A 23,038-nucleotide genomic window follows, 5' to 3' on the forward strand; every position below is an offset into this window, starting at 1 on the left:
TTAAAGAAAAAGTTGTTGTAACGTGTCTTTTGAAAGATTCTTGCTCTGAAAAGGCTACTCACCGAGGTATTTTTTAGTCGTACGTTATTCGTCGGACACTGGTTATATGATAAATTATTGTCACAGTGATAGCTTTAGTTTATTCGTAAATAGGGTTCGTGTACGTTCGAGCAATGACTACACTGTAAAAAATTTGTGTAAGGTGACCAGTATTAAAATGTGTAGCATTACACGAATTCTGGAATGTGTAGTATTATAGTTTAAAAAAATCTTGGAGGAACCTTGCAGTATGGTTTTGGTTCCCAACTTCACGTCAGTAGAATTCAAAGCACATGCGTAGATATCAACATCGGCGCAGAGCTGGTAAACTCTTATTAGCGAAACGAAAACCGGCCTTTGTGGTCAAGCGCAAATAACTCTTGCGTATTTCCTTGGAACGATTCAGGATTTCACTGATTTTCATCTATTTCCCCGTAAAATCAAGTATTTTGCAAAAAAGGTTTTCTGAATTCCTATAAGTTGCACGACTGCAGACTGTCGTGGGAAATAATTTTCGCTACCGATTTAAGGATTGACTGAGCGTGTTTAATAAGTATATCGGCTTTAGTTCGATTACGGCCCGTCCTGGTTGACTAAGCTCCCAAAATGATTATCCAAATAAGCCTTTGGATAGCTGCAGAATTGCAATTTGGATGGCTTTGGTCATGGTTTTGCATTGATGCTTCTGGAGCTTTCTTAGTAACTCAGGAATGTTTTGATCAATTACATTAAAGCTACCGAATTTCCACTGAAGGTGCAAAGTGAAGGTGCACCCGAAAATTCTGGTGTAACCTTACGCAGAAATTAGTGAGACGTTACGCTATAAATACATTACCATGGTGATGTAATGTACCATGGTACTTCAACCATGGGTACCATGGTACTTCAACCATGGTACGATGTACCTATGCACCCATGTACCATGGTACTTCAACAAGCGATGTGTAATTTTACATCAGTCATATATATTAGTTACTCCAGAGCAGTGGAGGCAGCTAAGCTGCCACCGATTTTATGGAGTGAGGTTACAAAAATTTTTTGGTGTAGTGTTTACTATGCTTCATGAAACACTTGGTAGAGATCAAGATTCGCAGTCGCTACTTGACAAGCTGCAAATAAGTAAAAAAAAATGGCGACTAAAAGTTTTGGTATCATTCGCCACCTGTTGCCACTTTCGCTAACTCCATCTCTGTTCTCGATTAACGTTAATGCTAATTGTATCAACCTTTATTTAAATTGATAGATTTCATGTTTTAGTAGCAAGTTAAGAAGCTAGTTAGCTGTTTAGTTACTTCGTTGGTTTACCAAAAAAAAAATTGGAAAAAAAGAAGTTGCGGCTAATAAATTTTCTCCTACTCTCCACTAGCGACCAAAAAATATAAAAAAATGTCAATCTTGATCTTCAGCATTTGTACTTATATACATGCAGGAAATCAAGGCTGTTATACTCGTACATTCGTACAGATTATTTATTACTTAATTCCTGTTGCGATTTATATTCACTATATGCTAGTTATTTTAAGCAATGTCTTGCACTCCAGCAGAATTTCTTTCAGCATTCTGTGAAGCAGAATAAAAAGCCCAAAAATAGTCTGCTAGATGAACATTGAACAGGCAGTAGATTAATCGTAAAATCTAAATTAGCTAAGAGAAATGATTAAAAATAAGAAACTAAAGTTTAAAACTACGGGAACATACAACCAGTGGATTATATCCCAGAAAAGACTAGCTAATATTCGGTCGCTGAAATGTAAGATTATTTTGCTGCAACAATTTAAGGTTTTTTCGCTTGAACTAAGAAATAGTCTGCAGACTTTCTCAAGAACCTCCGACGTTACATCGCACATTGCAGCGTCACGAGGTGCTCATCCGGAGAAATAGCTTTATCTTCAGTGCTTTGATATTGTAACAATCTGTGATCATAGTCATCGTTCATCGATATCTTCCTGCACATAACTAGGTAACGTGTGCGATCGAAGAATCTACTAAATCCAGTGGTTGGAAAAACTACATTTCTTTTGTAACGAACTACAACTACAACTACTTTGTTACAAATGTAGTTAACTACAGCTACAACTACTTTTTTTCAAAATGTAGTAACTACAAACTACTTTTGAAATGTAGTCGCTACTTCGCTACTTTCCAAAAAATAAGCAAATAAAAAGCATACACAATAGGCTGTCCCTCAAAAAATGAAAGTCAATTTTTCAAGTCGCATACACTCTTGTATTTTTCCTCTTGTGTCAAAACAATCGTGAAAAAAAGTTTCATATAATTTGCACAAGGGCAACCAGTGCCGACTTGCACCTGAAACTGTAAAACAGTACCTGTATGCTAGGCCAAATCGCAAAAAAAAAAGTTTTTTAGAAACTCGAAATTTTTGTTGGGAAACGTTGACCCTGTACCCAACACCCCACATGTACCACAAGAACATTTATTCAAATTAAAAAACATTTAGATATGCCACACTTGACCTAAAATTTATAATTTTACTTAAAAAATTGATTTTTTTTTTCAGTTATCTTTTAAAAAATTACATATAAATTTAAACAGAATATCATGTTTAAAAATTAATAACGAACACATTTACAGATCAAATTACAAACGAATAATAAAAAAATAATATATTTTAAATGAAAAATTTAACTCAGCCTGGAAGCAAACCAGATCTTTGAGTACTATGTGGGAGACTTAAAAATTGCAGGAAAACAAACATTTCTATTTAACGCTAATTACCTACTTTTCCACTTTACTGTTTATATTTTCCAGCTTGATAATTTCGTAAAATCTTACATTTCTGAAAATATGTACAGTGAAACCTGTGTAAATTGACCACTTGCGGTGCAGTACTTTGGTGGTCAACTTAGACAGGTGGTCAACTTATAAAGGGGGTAGTGATTTTTTTTTTTGTCATTTCTTGCTCCATATATTCATTTTTTGATTGATTGACACTTACTCTTTCTGTTCAACTCACTTTCATTGTTTAGCATTACTTTGAAACAATTATTTAAAATGTTATTCAAATATTTTTAGAGATTATTTTCCCAGAATGACGTATGATGTGTCATGCAAATTTAAAATTTCAGTAAATTGATCCAAAAAAAAAAAAAAAATCATATTATTTATGAAAAGTTACTCATTTGATATTAATAGTTCCTAACAATTCATAGCTTCTCAAAAATTACAAATTTTTCTCATATACATTTATACCCCATGATAATCTACTTTTCAACAAAATAACTCCTTATTGAAGTTGGCGCACTTATTAGACACTAGTTTTAGAAATTCCATATGTGTCTGCTAATTTTCTCTGGCTTTCTCCCTTTTCAATTAATTTTAATATTTTATACTTTTTATTGATCTCAAGCTCAACTAACTTTCTTTTTGAAGCCATTTTATGTAAAACTATAACACAAAGAGCAACAAGCTAGACTCTCACAGTTCAAAAAAGCAGTTGAAAATGAAAATGTGTGTGTGTGTCCTATCTCTTAATCACTTGCACCAGAAATACTGCAATGCAAGTAACTTGACTCTTTAGCACAATTCCATTGTTGCCACAAAATAATGCAACTTTAAAAAAATGGTTTGTATTTTTCTATTGACACATGTTTTCATTGAACAGAGAGTACTAAGGACAATCTCAAATAGATCAACAAAAGAAAATCAAGTTTGAGAAATAAAAGGGTTCTTAGTAGTTTTCCCCTGTGGTTAAACTCAAAAGGAGGTTTAGTTATGCTGCTGTTTCATTTAGTTAGTAAAATGCTGTTCTGGTATCAAAAATATTCTTGGAAAGCTATAAAAGAAATAATAAAATAAAATAATTTGCTAAGTAAAATTTTAAAAACTAAACCAAGTGGTCAACTTACAAAGGGTTTTTTACAGTACTCCAAACCAAATTTGGTGTTCATTAGTGGTCAAGATAGACAGGTGGTCAAGTTACAGAGGTTTTCCTTCATTATATAAGATAGGACTAATTCCGTTCCTGACAAAAGCGGTCAACATAGACAGGTGGTCAACTTACAAAGGTGGTCAACTTTACAGGTTTTACTGTATCAAAAACTTAATTTTTTGAAGAAAATTATAAATGTTAGGCACGTGTGGGATTTCTAAATGGTTTTTAATTTCAATAAATGTTTTTGTGGTGCATATGTGGGTATAGGAGGAACGTTTTATCAACAGAAATTTTGAGTTTCTAAAAAAACATTTTATTTCAATTTGGCCTAGCATTACACAAATGCTGATTCATACTTTCAGACATAATCGGCACTTGCTGCCGTTGTTCAAATTATATGATTTTTTACTTTCTTCTATATCTAATATATAGAAGAAAGTATTGGATTCGTGCAAATTTTCAAATTTCGAATTTTGACGGATTCGAACGTTTTGAGGTGTACTGAGTCCATTTCGACTATTTTTGGAAAATGTCTGTCTGTCTGTGTGTATGTGTGTGTGTGTGTGTGTGTCACGTCTGTGTGTGACCAGTTTTTTGTGGCCGCTCTACAGCAAAAACTACAATCACCCGTTCTTTTTTTCCATTGTGAGTGCCCTATCTCAAGAAGTAATGCTACGTTCTGGTTGAAATTTGGAATACATGTGAATCCATATGTAAACCGGCTTTGGTTCAATTTTGACGCCAATCGCTCCAAGAGGTGTTGATTTTTTTTTTTTTTTTTTTTTTTTGCGAATAAAAATAGCTTTATAATTGCAACAATAAGAAAGATAAATCGTAATAGACTGTCGTCTGCGTATTTCTCGTGATTTTAATTGTATGGAAATGATCGGAAAAATTATCTCAATGATATAAAATTTTTAACTGTTGCCATCCTGTGTTTGTTAACAAATAAATGTTTGTAATTCAAGAAAGGCTTTTAAAATAACTTTCAATTTTCGCTCTTTGCTTTGCTTTTGCAATAATTCAGACATTGGAATGGTCGTCACTTTTTGCATGTGTAATTTTGTTTTTGTTGGGAATATTGCTTCCTCATCAAGCATGGGGAGGGATCAGAAAAAAAAAAAAGAAAAATATAGAAGAAAGTTTCGTGATGGCCACAACATACTAGTAATTGTATGGAAATGATCGGAAATATTATCTCAATGATTTAAAATTTTTAACTGTTGCCATCTTATGTTTGTTAACAAATAAAATATTTGTAATTAATTCAAGCAAGGCTTTTAAAATAACTTTCAATTTTCGCTCTTTGCTTTGCTTTTGCAATAATTCTGACATTGGGATGGTCGTCAAGTTTTTGCATGTGTAATTTTGTTTTTGTTGGAAATATTGCTTCCTCATCAAGCATGGGGAGGGATCAGAAAAAAAGATGTATATATATAGAAGAAAGTTTCGTAATGGCCACAACATACTAGTTTTTTTTTATATAAAAGGATAAAATATAAGAGAGTGTGCGACTTGAAAAATCAACTTTCGATTTTTTTTGGGGGGGGGGGGGATCCTGATACATACACACACACACACACCGTAAGAGAATTGAACAAAAAAGATTGATAAATTAGCTCATCAGAAGACATTAAGAAAAATGTCCGTTATCATACTCTCACACACTGTAATGCTCGTTTTTATTGTAAGTCCTCCAGAACAGTTCAATTTCATCCTTTTCTATGACATTTTAAGTAGCTTCTTTTTATTTGGTGAATACTGTCAAAAATTTAAGCCTCGCTAAAATATTTTTGTTTTTTAATCTTCGGTCAGTTCATATAAAATTCACCCAATTTTCAACTCACGAAATCACCAATATCTTTATTTTCGCGAAAATAAGTGCTTTTTGCAATATGAATATTGGTGAAATATGAAACTTACAACGGCAAAAAAACTAATGGCGTCAAACAGATAGAACGTATGGCGTCAAAATGAAATGCCTGAGGTCAGCTCGTATTTTTATGAGTCTTATTCCTCATTGCATCCGCTGATGTACTTGTGTAAAATTTGAGCCAATCAAATTCGTTTGAACCTTTTTTCTTTTTTTTTTAGTTTATTTAAAAGTAGTTTCCAGAAATCGCTACAAACTACTATTTTTTTGTAGTTAACTACTCACTACACTACTTTTTTAAAAAAGTAGTGCGCTACACCACAAACTACTCAAAAATGTAGCTACTACAGTAGCGTCGCTACTTGTAGCGCGCTACTTCCAACCACTGACTAAATCGATACAATGAAGCTTTCCTTTTTGAAACTATGTATCTTCAATGGGATGCTATTTTCATCCTCTTTGTTGATGATTGTTACAATATTTCGTTCTATGAACTGAAGATCCATTTAAAGTGATGACCGGGAAATGAATGGTCTGTTAAATATGTATTCGGGTATTTTATTTCAGGTGAAAGCAGGGAGTCACTCACATTCGAAGAGGAGAAAATTTATTTAAGGCTCATCTTGGAGAGAAAAAAAAAAAGAACGGTCCATTAAAATAGTATTTGTTTGCGTGAGGAAAAGCGATAAACTCTTTACTTGAGTAAACTGAACTCTTTACTTAGGGGAAGCCAACATGTAAATAGGAGGGAACTCAAAAGAAAGAAGCAACATACGGGTCTCAAGATAAGCTTCTTATGGGAAAGAGCTTTCTTCGAGTTTTCGCTTTTACCACATAAAACTAGTTAAAGAGCATAAAAAGGAATGGGCCCCAAAAAATTATTTTTATGCGCAAGGTAAAAACTCTCAGCCAGTAATAGAATTAGGCATGGGGAGGTCAATCTCATTATGAAAAAGCGCCCGAAAATGCTTTCTTTGCCGGTGAACCAACTGCATTTTTGAAAAGGCTTCTTTTTCTTTCCCTCGGGGTTGTTCTGCGGGAAACTCTCTCTTTCATAAGTTTCAATAAGTTGCGAGAATTTCTCTGTAGTCGCGTTGATAAAACCTTTTAAATAGCGCATTTGTTTCAATATTGCCATACTCTATGCACATATTTATGACGTACGCTCACTGTAGTAATGATACCTAACGTCCAATAAGATGGTCCCTATTTTTCCAAAGATTCACACAAATGGAGAACGGCAGTAGAACGTATTCTTTTAAACATAATGAAACTGCTTTCTAAAGAGCCGTTGAGAGCAAGGTGGTGTAAGACAATACTTTTTTATAATTTATATTTACACCACCAAAAAATTCGTTTTTGGTGGTGTAAACCTCATTCTACTTCATGCAAAGTGGTGTAAGTTCAAGTTCAACCATATGCCGATAGACAGTCATCGCAAAACGGAACAGCAATAGTGTTTTTGTGCAAAAGTGACTCTTAAACCATTCAATGACTCAAAATCTTGTTTTATTGACTTGCGCCAGTTTTCCTTTCAGTTGTTCAAATAATTTTTTTCGATTTATTTCCAGTCACCGGTTTGGGCGTAGGAAAATCATTTTTTATATTGTGAAAAATAGAAGGTTCTGTAAAATAATTTCTAACGTGCTGCTATAGTTGAACGGTGGCGCACGTAAATATGATTTGAAACGCACTAAGTAAACGTATTTTTTGCCGAAGAGTGCTATGTTTTCATTTATATTCTTTACTGTTTTCAGGTAAGTTATAAAATGAGCATATTTCGTAAAACAATTTCCATGCAAATATTAAATGTCTGGTCCCCTCTTAACGTTTTTTGATTATTTTTAATTAATTAATTTATTTATTTATTTGAAGCCCACTAGTAGAGACATCTTGTATCGTTTTAATAAAAACAACTCCCTATAACGAACCCTGATTTTAGGAGAACCCGGATTTAACGAGGAAATCGGAAGCACTTGGTTATACTAAAATGCTAAAGCAAACCCCGATTATAGCGAGTAATACTGCTGTCATTCATAAACTTTTTATTGAGTTCTATCTTCCCGCTCAGCGAATGCTTCTCTTGTTTTCTTCTTCGTTGTAACACATATTGACAATCCTAATACTGTAGTTAATGTACAGGGTCCGGTAAAAGAAGCAGCGGTTTTCAAATTTAAATCACGTTTAGACAAAAAATGTTACGTACATTATTTTGTTTCAGAATAGCACAAATAATTTATTTTTCTCTTATTATTATTATTATTATCATTATTTTTATTTGAAAATTGAACGCTTTAAATGTTGAAAATGATAGAATTGCCGGTTTCAGTACCGATCGCCTAGGACTTTGAAGAACAGCAACAAACAAGCAGCAACAGTAACAACAGCCTCTGTGAATGACAATGCATTCACAGAGATTCAAGCAGTACGATCGTTTCCTGGTGGTCGCTTTTTTTTTTTTTTTTGGCCAGAAGCTATTTCTCGAATGTTCTTGATCCACAGCAGTATGGAATCTCGGCTCTTCTTTTTTTGAGCAATCACGATTGCTTATTGTTCTCACTTGACTGTTTTTGGTGTGCTATCATTTTATTTTCCCACTGCCACCCTCCGCACCATCACCGTCGACCGGCTCTTCACGATGCTGCACCTGTAGCGAAAGCCGTCTCCAGGTTGCATCCATGTCCTACACTTACACGCGCATACATACACAACTACACACACGCACACAAACACAACTACACACACGCACACATACACAACTACACACACGCACACATACATACACACAAACACATACACACACATACGCCTACATACACATACATACAGACACCTATACATACACACACAAAAACATACACGCACACATACACACAACTACCCACACATTCATGCCTGCACACAGACACGAACACATATGCCTACACACACATACACATACCCCCCACACACAAACACACACGCCTACATACACACACTCGTGATTGCGAAAAACATAATTTGAATTCAAGTTGTCAAAATTCAAAAAAAATTTTTCTTTCCTTTTTTTTTAATGAATTTTTTAACATGGAAAAAGTTATCTCAACAAAGGTTTTGTGATCATTATTGGATAGGAAAATTATATGAAGTATTATTTTAGTCCGTAACATTCGCAACAAAATTTAGAAAAGCCAAACTGTGAAAAGTGTATCAACTATACCTCCCCCCAAGGTAAACTCTGGCTGAGCTAGTATTTTTTACTATCTGTACGTCTACTTGAACACTGACGAAATATAAGTTTGTAGGAAACCCATTCTCTTAATAATAATTATATTTTTTTTAAGTTAAGTTCTGTAAATGTTATTAGATTACCTTTGAGTACTACATAAAATATTTTCCGAACCTCTTTTGATAGTTTGAATGTTGGGAATGTTTCATTACTTTTTAAAACACAAGAGTTGAGTGAAAAGGCGAGGAATTCTCGACATTCCTCTTCCTGAGTTTGTCTCTGAGCAACGAGGCGTCCGGAACAGTGTCGCTCATCTGCAAAATTCGATTCAGATGTAATGGGAGAGAAATGTTTCGACATTGTGAGCGGCTTTTTCAATATCCAGAAATAAATATCTTCTTTTCCTTGGATTCGAATTTTTTTCTTTCGTTTTTCTAACAAGGCAGGGTGAAGTCTTTCAGCACTGCAAAAGCCATTGAGTATGTTGAGGGTTGTTAGCTTCAAATTCTTCATATTTTTCGTTATTGTCGTCGCTTTCGCATTCATTATTATTTCTTTTTTTATCTGAACTAGCTTGAGTGCGAAGCACAATATTCCCGGAAGTGACAACACTGGCGTCAACAAATTCATAATTTTTCAAATAGTTTTCTACTCTTCAAATTAAAAAAAAAAATCGCAGTCATCACTTGTTCTCAGCATTTATTCCACACAAGTAGAAGAATTTTATTTGTCTACATTTAAGCAAAATGGCAACGATGCAAATGTCGAAAGAAAAAAAGATGTTTCCTTATTTAAAATGCTTATAACTCTGTTCCTCGCTTATTAATCTACTCCGTTATTTTTAACCTTAGGTAGAAAATGTTCTAACAATGTATTTTTTCCACTCTTTCGAATGAAACCGAAATTGAATCAATGCGATAATTAATTCGTATAGAAAGATGCATTTTTGGATCAAAAAATTAAATTTCATATAAGTAAAGAACTATTTATCGATTTTTCTTTTCGAATCGGTTTGTAAACTTTCCCACCACTAGCCTTGACAAACTGAAAATTACAATGATATCGGTCCGGTAGTTTCCGTGTTCACCCCGGACATATAAAGTTTTAGTTTGTGTTTTTATAAGATCGTTAACTTTTGGTTGACTTCAGAATGAGTAAGGAATTTTTCCAAGAAAGAATAAGCTGAGCTGGGAGTCAACAGAAGTTTTATGAATCACAAAATTATTGCTCGCTTTCAGCGGGATTTGCTTGGGTTTAAAGACGAGTAATGCTCTCATAGATTAATCATTGTACACTGTAAAAAAAAAAAAAAAATGTGTAACCTTAATCCATAAATTCGGTGGCAACTTAGCTGCCTCCTCTGCTCTGAAGTAACTAACTAATTATTGGTGTAAAAGTACACATCACTTGTGGAAGGTTATACCATGGTAATGTAACTATAGCGTAACTTCTCACTCATTTCTGCGTAAGGTTACACCAGAATTTTCTGTATGCTTTAAGATAAATAATTGCTTGAATTACACATTAGCAAAAATTAAACTTTCGTCTGATTTTCTTGAATGGGTACTCATTTTTAATTGTAAGTAGACAAAAACTTCAAGTTCACAATTCTATGGTTTAAATTATCTAGATATATTAAATGATCAAGTAATAATTTATTTCTATACGATTTAAAGTGAACGTACAAAAATAAATCAGTAGGTTATATAGGGTTAAGTTAGGTTAGGGGTAGGTTATATGCTTCATACTGCGTTATAACAGCATTGAAAAAAATCATCCTAAAAACCCCTTCTTAACAGCTCTTGCTTTTAATTATTCGTTTATTCACTATTTATCAAGTTCACGCTTTTTCACGACCACTGTACATGACTTATTTATTCATTTTAATGTTCAAACAAGACATTTTTATTGTACTAAGAGAGGAAATAACCTAAGTGGTGTGTGAACCAACAATGCACGAATATCGCAGATAGATCGCGGGTTAAGAGCTTTTACCGCTCGGCCACCAAAGGCCGAGTTCTGTTTCGCTAATAAGAGTTCACCTGCTCTGAGCCAATTCTGATCTTTACGCATGCTCTTTTAATTCTACTGAAACCATAGTCAAGGTTCCTCCAACAATTTATTTTTTCAAAACAATGATACTACACACTACAGAATTCGTGTAACGTTACACCCATTAATACTGGTAACTTTGCATATATATATATATATATATTTTTTGAGCAATCACGATTGCTTATTGATTTATTTGACTGTTTTGAGGTCCTATCATTTTATTTTCCCGCCAGCACCCTCTGCCAGCATCACCGTCGACCGGCCGCCTCACGATGCTGCTCCTATAGCGAAAGCCATCTCCAGGTTGCGTCAATATCCTACACTTACACGCATACATACACGCACGTACACACACACACAGAAGCAGATACACACACATACATACGCCTACACACATACACAAACACATACACACGCCTACACACATACACAAACACATACACAGACTCAAACACATACACACACTCAAACACATACACACACGCATACATACAGACACCTACTCATACACACACAACTACCCACACACTCATGCCTGCACACAGTCACAAACACATATGCCTACACACATACACATCCCCCCCCCACACACAAACACTCAAACACACAACTACCCACACATTCATATCTGCACACAGACATAAACACACATGCCTACACACACATACCCCCTTACACACAAACACACATACCCCCCTACACACACATAAACACACACATACCCCCCCCCACACACACACATAAACACACACGCCTACATACTCACACAAACTCGTGATTGCGAAAACGATAATTTGAATTCAAGAGGTCAAAATTCAAATATTTTTTTTTTTTTGCAGTGTACGAACCAAATTTGTATGAAATACACCGCCGGGTGGTGTATTTCATGTATTTCTGCTTTATGCCCTGGCTATAGGGCGGTAACTTACTGAACAAATCTGTATGTTTTCTTCTCTAAATCCGGATTCTCGTTAAATCAGGGCTAGTTATAAGCGAGTTCAACTGTATTCGGCAGAGATGACCTGCTGCAAATGATCTCGTAGTTTTTAGTCAGCACGCTAACACTATATGTGATTCATTCGATTAGCAGCAAAAAAAGGAGGGACTTCAAAATTGTTCACTTAATATCCTGCAGAGATTAAGTAATGGAAATAAAAGTAAAGTGACGAAACTTTCGGTAATTAATTAACGGCAACTTCTTTTTTGGTTTGTTTCTGTAAAAGGATGATCCGAATCAGGCTGCTAATTAATTAGCTAAGTAAAAGGTTTCTCCTCTCACGACAGTTTTTCGAGCGATCGATTGTTATTATTTTCTTCATTTCGTAACGAAGGAGTTCCGTGAACGAAGGTATTAGTTGCGCTTCTGCAATCATGGCGCCACAAATGTTTGTTCAGCATTTGAGTATCGCAACTCAATAATCACTTAATGTATTTTTGTCTTTTGTAATTTAAAAAACCTCTAATAATGTTGTTATTGTAGTCAGATGCTCAATGATACCACAGTATAATTTTTATGGGAGCTCAAATCTTGCCTTTATTTTTAATTTTATGTTTTTTTTTTTTTTGAAACATTGGACCGAATTTAGATTATTAACAAATTAAAATATATTCTGTAGACTTTTGGACTTATCTTGTTAGAAATCGCAATCCCTGATGACTACTACAGTTTTCGATACCTGAAATCGAGTCTTCGATACCTGATATCGAGTCTTCGATACTCCACCAGCAGATACTTTGAGACTTATTTTTCTCCGGTACCGAGTACTAGAAAAGTGATAATTTTCTAAATTAAAATCGCTTAAATGAAGTTATTTCGAAGCGTGGACAGATTTATAAAAAAAATATTCTCGTTAAAACTTCTTTAATTTAGCCGGTTTTAAATTTTAATTATTTAATTATTCTTTATTATTTAGTTTTTAAATGGAATATACGTATAGCCGTTGTCACTCATCCTTAGAAGTCCTTCAAGAAGTCAGTTTTTTCCTAAGCAGAAAACCACGCCAGATGTTCATTCCACAGAATATAGTGTAACATATAGTGTAACAATTGTACCAAATGGCTCGTGAGCCATTTGGTACAATTTTCTCCAGATAAAGTTTCAAAACTTGTCAAAATAAAAGTTAAAAGTACTCGATACTTGTACATTACTCGTGAATAGAAATTTAGTTTTATGGTTAAAATTTTATATCAGAAATATGTTGTATTTTCTATTCATCTGAGCATAAAAGTTTTATCGCACCCCCCCCCCCCCACTTCCAAATAAGCTAACTTTATGGATTTCTACCACGAAAATAGCGAAATGAGCCAACGTGTTGTGGTGACTGCACACTAGGAGTTTTTTAGTTTTTTCTTTGTTACAGTAAAGTGTAGTTTTTTCTTTGTTATAGTAAAGTGTAGTTTTTTTGTAAGATCCGCTTTGGTTGTCCCAAAGTATCGTTGTTGCAAATGTAGAGAAATAAATCAAGATCAGTTCGTTCGAGAAGTAAAATTTTAAAAAAAAGAAAGAAAAAATCTGCATATACATCCATTGATATGAAACAACATACGAAAAGAAATATGAAACAACCAACTAATTATCCAACCTCGTAGCAATGATAATACAAAGATGAAATTAAAATAATTCATGGAATGATGAATCAACGTTAATGCAATAGTAATACCGTAAACCGGGGTTACTTTGATACAGGTTTCGCATATTTTGTATTGTAGCACCCTTATTTTTCAAGATATGTCAACAATTCTTGAACCAAACAATAGCTTAACGTCTCAGCTTTAAATTGCCGTTTGAAATTCTTCGATATATTGAATAGGGAGGGAGGGGGGGGGGTCATTTTTTTTATTAATGTCACCCCATCATCCGGGGTTACTTTGTAACAACGTGTTTCCTCCATCTAAAACGACTGTTTCGGTGGTTTGTAATAAAGTTACCCCATCCCCACATAAATCAGTGTTGCCAAAACCATTTTACTGTTTCAATCAATTGGCGATGTCAGCGCACTCTGAAAAGTGATTCTTGAAACCCTTAGACCACCAGGGGGTCGCCAATTGTAAAATTAAGCCCGCCAGAATGGTTCAAAAATAAAAAAACAGGTTTTTATAAAGTTACCCCGTCAGTCTTAAGTAACCCCGGTTTACAGTAATGTAAAAAGCAGATGCCAAATGCAATAAACGTGTATTCCATTTTTAGCTATATTCATTCCTTTAGAATAATATTTGAGATTAAAAGACATGCCTCCTCCTTGGCCATTCTTAACCGAAACCTCATTTTATTGTGGCAAAAAGTGGCTTTTATGTTGTAAATGAAATTCTTATTTAAAACAAATATTGGAGCTGTGCTGTAGCAGATGACACATCCCCTCGCTCTGCTCCTAAGTTCTGTAAATGTCTCATTTGTGTGAAGAGTAAACATTTTTACCTATTTTTGTTATCGAATTCGAGTACGTAGAGTTTCTTTAAGATAAAATTTGACTATCTGGGGGTATTAAACTATACATTCGGGTGTCTTATCCAGTAATACCCGAAGAGGCTAAGTTGCCCCACGCAAAGTGGACCAACTAACCCCATACGGCCATTCTTTCTTTTCACGAATCAAAGAAATTATTCTAAAAGCATTTCATTAACATATAGATCCAACAACAACTACGAACAATTATCTTTCTGAATATTGCTTGCCAAAATAGACATTAAAGTTTATTGATAAATATTGAAAAAAGCAGTTATTTTAAGAGATGAAATGAAATCACCTAAGATAAAATTACAGCTAGTTCTTTGATGGGTGCTGCTTTTTCAATGATATTTATGTAGAAGGGGAAGTTGGAAAGCCACACACTTGGCGAAATGGACAGATCTATCTAATGGGTATTTGGAGACGTATAGCGACTAGGCCAATAAGCTCCTAATAGCCAACTAGCCTGGTCTCCCCTATCCAATTAAAAATTATAATTGCTTGATGTATAGGGTAGACCAGACACGTTTACGAAGATTTTTTTTTTTCAATAAATTTTCTGATTTTTATGTTTGAACCTAGGAAATTTCAAAACGTGGTGGTTTTATATAACAGTTAATGAAGTCAAATTTGTATATTCAGTTGTTGCTCATCTTGTGTTTTTAATCGTAAAAAAATGTTTTTTGAGTCCAAGTCGGTTGCTTTTTTACGTATCGAGTGGGACATGTTTACGCATAATAAATATATCAAGGAGTAAAATGATATAGGTATTTAACCAAATTTAAATGTTTTATTTCTCTTAAAGCACTTTGAAAATAAGAAAACCACAAAAAATTAATTAAAAAACATTTTATAGGCTAAACTAAAATCATAGGGCATATTGCTAATTAAGAACAGAAACTATTTAGTCATCTTCTTCATCACTGTTACATTTTACTAACAAAAATAAATTATTTCTTTTCGCATACTTGTCATGGGACTGCGTTTTGATATCTAGGACATTGAACCCTGTCTTGCCCTTTTTTCGATTGGTTGTGTGCTTTCAAACAATAGATGCAAGCACAATTTTCTACTTCGTAAACAGAAGCGTTCATTAATTTCCTTTTTACAGAGTTTTTCCCTGTCGCAGGTTTTGGTTTCATACATTTTTCTTTGATGTCTTCTATTTCTGCTTCAATAAAAACTTGTAAATTTTAAAGTAATTTCTCTTTTTTTGTTCTGCCCTCCCCCTTTTTTTTTGTTCTGCCCCCCCCCCCCTTTTTTTTTGCAGCTTCTAACTGCTCTTGTCTGACAGCTTCTTTAATCGGAGTATCAGTTGGGGGAAAAAAGGAGGGAGACATAAGTGACGATGTGGAAGGCTTAGTGGGAGAAATACTTGAATTATCGATAAGACTTTTCATTATTTTAACATCTAACGTGGTTCTGTTAGGGTTTTGAACTAAGAAGCTGTTACTTGATTAAAAATGAATGGTGATTTTCAAAACTAAATTACCTAAAAATGCTAAAAGTTTGAGACAGTACAGAGCGAAAAAAGCGTCCGGTGCCCGTTTAGAAGTAATACAGAGTAGTAAGACACAGTAAGAACGTGCGTAAATGTGCCCCTATGAAAATGCGTAAACATGCCCCGTCGGCAAGTTTGGTTTTATTTTTAATGTGCAACAAAATTTAATAATTTTTCTGTCCATATAAATACAATGCTCAAAAAAAAAAAGGATAAATTTCTGCTATTTTTTTATATATTTATTTGTTTTTAACAAAGTATTATTTATTCACAATAAGCTTCAAAACGTTCAACACAAAATTTACTCGTTTATTCAGTAGAAAAGATTTTTCTATCCGCATGCTAAACCGAAGCTCAACTGATGCTCAAAAACTTGTGAGAATATTTGCTAGGGAGTAGCATCAATCTGGTATGATTGTTGACTCTCCATTTATAACTCATTTTACAAAAAGGGCACTGCGTGAACGTACCCGATGCGTAAACGTGCCCCGGTCTACCCTATTTACTTTTTCTAAAAATTAGACTCTGTCACAAAAAAAATATGTGCATCCAGAAGGAAACGAGCTATATTCACAAGAAGATAAGAAAATTATTACGAATTTAGAATAAGAGATCGTTTTATAAAGTAGTTATGACACGACAAAGGTCACAAAGCTGTAAGAAGTATCCTCCTCTGGTAGCTATACAAGCCAAAACACTGCGTGGCATGGAATGAAGTAGGTCACTTATGACCCCTGCGAGTGACATGCCATACTCTTTGCAGTTAGGCAGCTAATTAACCAGTATTCTGGCTACAGTTGCCTTCCAAGCATGACCCAACCGTGTTCTATTGGCTAGAGGTCTGATGATCTAGAAGACCCTGGGAGCATTTTATTTCCTTAAAGATATTTTTAGAAGAATCACGCAATATGTATACGAGCGTTATCTTGCTGATAACGGGCACTTGAGCGACTTGATAACTTAGGTCGGCGTTAAAATGTCGTTCACGTAACTGCGAGCAGTCATAATGCCTAGAAGGACGACTATAGGTCCTCGTGTGTCCGACCCCACACAATCACACCTTATATAATCACGGTATGCCACCCTATAACAAATGCCGGATCATACTACTGACCTGACCGCCTCTACACGCGTGTGATTAGGTCATGAGCCCTGAGACTGAATCGGGATTCATTGTTGAAGATCACATGCCTCCTGTCAGTCACAATCCAACTTGCCAAGTGCGGCAAAAGTCCAATTAACGTTAACTATGATGTGGGGTCAATGGTAGGCATCATAATGAAAGACGGCTTGCGGTACCAGCTTCTTCTAGTCGTCTCCGAGTGGTTTTTCTTGATACCACCAGATGCTTGGAAGGTATTAAATGGCGTCGCACCTGTGCTAGCGACGTTTTTGTTACGGAAGTAGCCACTCTTATGATTGCGCGATCCTCGCGTTCATTTGTGTTCCTAAAACAACCTAATTCTCTGCAACGGTCGACCACCCTTTGCATAGTCTAAGTCAAACTCAAAGTCAAACAACTATTTCTATTGCTACCATTTACGTCTCAAAGATCGTTCTAGTCACATTAGCGTCCATACAAGTTGGTAGTTTTGTCTGAATAGTCCTACGGCACGAGTAATCACACTTTCAATCTTCCCTAGCACCGCATCTTGTATGCGCGTAGCTCGTTTATCCTTGTATCACTGGTATCACAAAATTTAATTCATTTGCATATTTCTTACGAGACTACATTCCTCCCGAGTTTCTTGGTTGTAGCTGAATTCCTTTTGGATGCATACATATATTATATATTGTGACAGACTGTATTTTGACAAAACGTTACTTAGGGGGAAAAAAAAAAACAAGCAACTGCAAATGTTTACAACAACATGTCCTTTGACCGACAACTGATTCGAGTCATGTGGAGGTTCTCTTTATAATGAATCTCGTCCCATTTTTCAGTCTCCAAGAGTTTCGATAAATGTCGTGAAAGGTTTTCTTCTCTAGCTTATTCCTCATCATATATACGCAGCACAGCAAGATAAAACCCGTTCTTTTTAGACAACTTTTTCATCATTTCTCCGCTTGCCAACCTGCAAATAAAAGTCATTTGTGATCTTCAAAGACAGGGCGCTAGAAAAAAAAAAAAAAAAAAAAAAAAAAATCCAGAAAGCAAAACATTTTTCTTTACTTTCTTTTCACGTAAGATTTTGTCTTTCTTCGAGGAAATTGTGTTAGGCTTTCGCTTTCTGCCGATGTACGGTGGAAATGATGAATGATTACGACGAATTTCTCCCATTTCTTCTGCTGCTTCAATCAGGGCTGTGGAGTCGGAATCGGATTGATTTTGAGAACAAGCATTCGGAGTTCAAGATTCGGTTATTTTTTCTCCGACTCTGCAGCAATACTCTCAATAGCAGTACTGATACGTAATGTATTTGACGATAAAAACCGATAAAATAACACATTGATTTAAGATGAACATATTCATGTGCTACTCTGAACGCAAGACGCCTAATGTCAGTTGCTTTTGGAAAGCGTATCTGCCTCGCCTTTTTATGGGCTTTTGCTTACCTAGATAGCATTTTATGATTGAATCCTCTTAGAGGTTTTTCCATTCAAATACAATTCTCCTGCTACATCAACTAAATCGTAAATGGTATTCTTCCAAAAGAAAGTCTTGCTATTCTGTTTGGCGACACCTCTAAAAAGAACCTTTTGCAAATAAGGATGTCGTCTGAGAATGTACTTCTAGTTGCTAAGATAAATAAAAGATCACTCGCTTCAATGGAAACGGTTTATTCAAATATTTTGAGAGTGCTTTTGTTGACAAATTTATTCTTCTTTCATTCGGGATTGTTATCTGTTTATTTATTTATTTATTATTTTCATTAGCATCTCTTTCAGTCCGTTTTTCCAGGACACTCAGGATTTCTCTTACTTTTAAACATGACAACTCATTTTTTAGAAACCCAATCTATGTCTCATCCACGGAGCGTTTTATGTTTTCTGATATATTTGGCTAGGTAGAAAATACATCTTGAAAAAAAATACATTTTTCATCATTTTATTTCACTGTTTACTATAACGTAGTAGCATTTAGCAGCGTGTTTTTGCCGGAGGTCATTTTGGATCGAAAAGGAACCAAGGGATTTTAAAAAGATCGACCAGACAGTTCATTGCGCGTTTTAGGGTGCATCAGAAGAGTCTAATAAACAATAGAACAGCGGTGATTGGGGGGGGGCATGTAGTTTGCAAGTAAACATAAATTCATATCAGAAAAATGCCCGAAAAAACTAATGTTCTTGATAGTTTTTTTTTTTTTTTCATTTTTTGTCGGCTTTCCAGTAGAAGTTAAAAATAGAGAGAGAGAGAGAGAGAAAACACCATGTACGAATGCAAGAGCCATCAAGATATCCCCAAAAACAAATAGAAATGTAAAAAAATTTAACGAACTAAGTCAAGAAATATTTTAAGCAAAACTTTGAGAGCAGCGCTATGCGATGAAAAGAATATGTCGTCCGTATGTTCGTCCGTCCTTGTGTCTTTCATTCTTTATGATTCCTGAGTTAATAGGCCGATTCAAACGAAATTGTATTGTTTAAGAGGTTTTCAATAGGACCTTTCAGTCACATGATCTATTGACAGTTTTTCTTTAAACAAGTTTTAATGAAAATAACTCTACTCCTAGAAAATACCCAGAAAAATATTTTTAATTGGATTATTTTAAGGACGTTTTAAATAATTCAGAAAAATTTTAACTCTTCTGCCTACAAGAAAAGTTAAAACTTTTTTTATTTAAAAGGCTAATGATCAAAAGAAAAAAAAACCCGAAAATTCGAGAATATTTTACAAAGTCTGAATATATTTTTCAGTTATTTATTTCAAGGAAAAAAAAAAGATACTTTTAAAATTGCAATGCATTTCTCTGCAGATTTTACATTGTTGAAGGTAAAGGATTGATTTTTTTATTTTCGGCGGATTCAAAGCTCTTTATTGTCAAGGCAAAATAGGATATTTAATGGAAACTGTTGCAAAATATTTTTATTTTTAACATAAATGGTTATTTTGGTGTAAATTGTGTATGTTAACTGGAACTTTTGGACAACAATTAAAAGGGAAAATAAATTTTGTATTGGAATATTAACAGTTCGATATGATTTTTCAGAAATGAGATGTCCTTTTATAATGTTGCATAAAATGTTTTAAATTTATTTGATTTTTGATAGTTTACTTTGGGGAAATGTGTGTTGTCATTCAGTTTTAAAATTTGTTTTCCTTACATTTGTTAGAAAACAAGCTACTGTTAGAAATGTTTGTTTAAATAACCAAGAAAAATGTATGACTATTTGGAGTTTGCCTAAATATAATGTTAAGCCATTTCCGACACATCATTTAGTACATTGCTTTGTGTTAACCAATGATAGTTTTTTCCATACAGAATATACATTTAATTTTCAAATTTGTTTCAACTGTTAAAATGATATGTTTTAAATAAGTCCAATGAAGATGGCTAATGCTTTAAAAAGTATGTATTTTACTTGGTGATCCGTGCGAAGCATTCGCGCACGACAGCGGAAATTTAAAAATCCGGTTTTTTAAATGTAATTTTTCGAAAAGCAGCCAAAATGTGAATTTTCTGTTCATTTCTCACCGATAGCGGTGTAAAAAAATCCTTAAAATGTTGCCTTGCTTTTAAAATTGATGAAAAATTGGTAATTATGGCGCACCCGCAAAAAAAAAAAATCTTCAGAGATAGTATATATGATATTACAATTTACTGTGCTAAAATTTAGGGGGGAGGGTGTTTTGTTTTTCTGGTTTTAATGCAACAACATAGTTGCAACATTAATAACAACATAACTGTGATTCAGAATTCTGCAAATGTTGAGGCTACATTCGTCGTCATTTGGATCAGTACTCCTCCGTTGAGGGAAATAAATGATTCAAAAACGACATTTTTCAGCCCGTGGGGGATCGGTTCGATGGCATCCCCGTTTTTCGCACGACGCTCTTACCAACTGAACGGTTAAGGTCTCTCTAGCGGCATGATAAACATTAAAGCATTTCCTAATGAAACGAGCTGATGTGTGCATCAAATGACTTCCTTTTACTCCAATTTAATGTCATTTTCTCATTATTGGCAGTTTTATATGATTCAATAGTTTACTCTGTAAATACCACCAACAGTGGCCAAATTGAAACCAGATTTTAAAAAAATAAAATAAAATAAAATAAATCGCCTAATTTGTCGCCAAGTTGGCGACAAATCTTGGCGACCAAAAGACTTGGGATATATCGCCAAGTGTCCGCCAAATTAAAACACCACGTGTGTTTACATCGAAATTAACAATGATTTCCCCCCAAAAAGGGGTAAAAGACCCCCCTTTGAAGCATACGAATGCAACCAAAAAGGAAGGTGCACAACTAGACCCCACTAGGAATCTATGTACCAAATTTCAACTTTCTAGGACATTCCGTTCTTGATTTATGCGACATACATAGACACATACGCACATACTCGTACATACGTACATACAGACGTCACGAGAAAACGCGTTGTTATTAACTCGAGGATCGTCAAAAAGGATATTTCAGGTGTCTGTAAGTTCCTAGGCACATATCCACGTGTGGTCAGATTAAAAAAAAAACTCAACATTCATTTGGGGGTGAGCAAAATGGAAATTAAGGCCGATCTTTGGGTGAAAATTTTTTCGCGAATGCAAAGTAAAAACAGAATAAAAATATTTTTTGAAAAACCGCCGAGATGTAAATTGTTTATTTTTGCCGAAAGCGGTGAAAAAGTGTTCAAAATGATGCTTTACCTACGAAGTTTGACGAATTACTGAGGAAGTTAAGGTTAAAAAAATACACCTTTAAGAAATAATATGTATGACTAATGTAACAACTATGAAATAAATTTTAACAGTTCTTTTCTACAGTTTAGTAGCTTACATCAGATTTCCTGGGCAAATAACGGAATAAGTAAGGGCATGAAGTGCAGTTCGCTCAAAACAGATGAAATGTTATTTTTAGATTGAAGTTTAGAAACGCTTGCAAAACGTGATCTATATAAGCCCGGAGATAAAACTTTGAAAGGGAGTAAGATATTTGAAAGAGAGAAAATTGTTTTCAGTCATAAAGTAGATGCGCGGGCCATCACTCAATCAAAAAAAGATAACAAGCAGCGTTCACTTGGAGGATTTATTGGTCATTTATAAAAATCCAAAGTAAGATAAATAGTTCTTGAAAAAAGTCACTTTTTGTAATATTTTTTCCCCAAGAAAGATTTTTTTTTCTTGTATGACTTTAGAAAAATGACTTGTTTTTCCAGCAGCTTTTGTTTGAGATTGGAATTTTGTTTTCTCAGGAAATATTCGAACCCGAGCCGTATTAGACCGGGAAACCAGCTTACGATACTGGCTGACCGTGATTGCCCAGGACCGCGGAGCTGTTCCCTTGACGTCCCGAATAGATGTGTACATCGAAGTCGAAGATGTCAACGACAACACTCCTTTGACATTCGAGCCAGCCTACTATCCGAATATTCCAGAAAATTCTCCAGAAGGTACGACTGTCGTCAAAATGGACGCCTTCGACCTGGATGTCAATCCTAACCAGAGGATATCTTATGAAATCACTGCTGGAGATCCGCACAAATACTTCATTCTCGACTCGGCAACAGGTAAGAATTCATGTGCATTTTTAAAAACTTGTAAAAACGATTCAGAAACGTTCCTGGAAAACAATGGGCAGCTGATGGGCCCAATTTCTGCCAGTAACATATCTTGAAATAGCCAGGAGTGTTTTCCGCCAAAATTCAGTAATCTTTCTGAAATTATCCTGGAAACCTTCTGAAAACTCAGAAATCTTCCCGTTTGAAGCCAGTTGTGTCTCTGGTAGGTATAATATAATAGGTATCATCACAGAAAATCTTGAAAGATCAGGAAGGTAGTAGGTATAATGTAATAGCAGTGCTATTATATCATACCTACCACCTTCCTGATTTTTCAAGAAAGTTCCAAAATCAGTATTGGAAACAT

General features: G+C 34.7%; 1 protein-coding gene across 1 annotated transcript in view; it reads left to right on the top strand.

Annotated features, from left to right (window-relative positions):
- LOC129231593 (fat-like cadherin-related tumor suppressor homolog) overlaps positions 1-23,038 on the top strand; it is a 354,750-nt gene that overhangs the window by 102,928 nt on the left and 228,784 nt on the right. The window contains 1 exon segment of the mRNA XM_054865953.1: positions 22,366-22,680. Within this exon segment, the coding sequence (XP_054721928.1) occupies positions 22,366-22,680 (315 nt within the window).

Source organism: Uloborus diversus, chromosome 10 (genome assembly GCF_026930045.1).
Source record: "Uloborus diversus isolate 005 chromosome 10, Udiv.v.3.1, whole genome shotgun sequence".
Classification (NCBI taxonomy): domain Eukaryota; kingdom Metazoa; phylum Arthropoda; class Arachnida; order Araneae; family Uloboridae; genus Uloborus; species Uloborus diversus.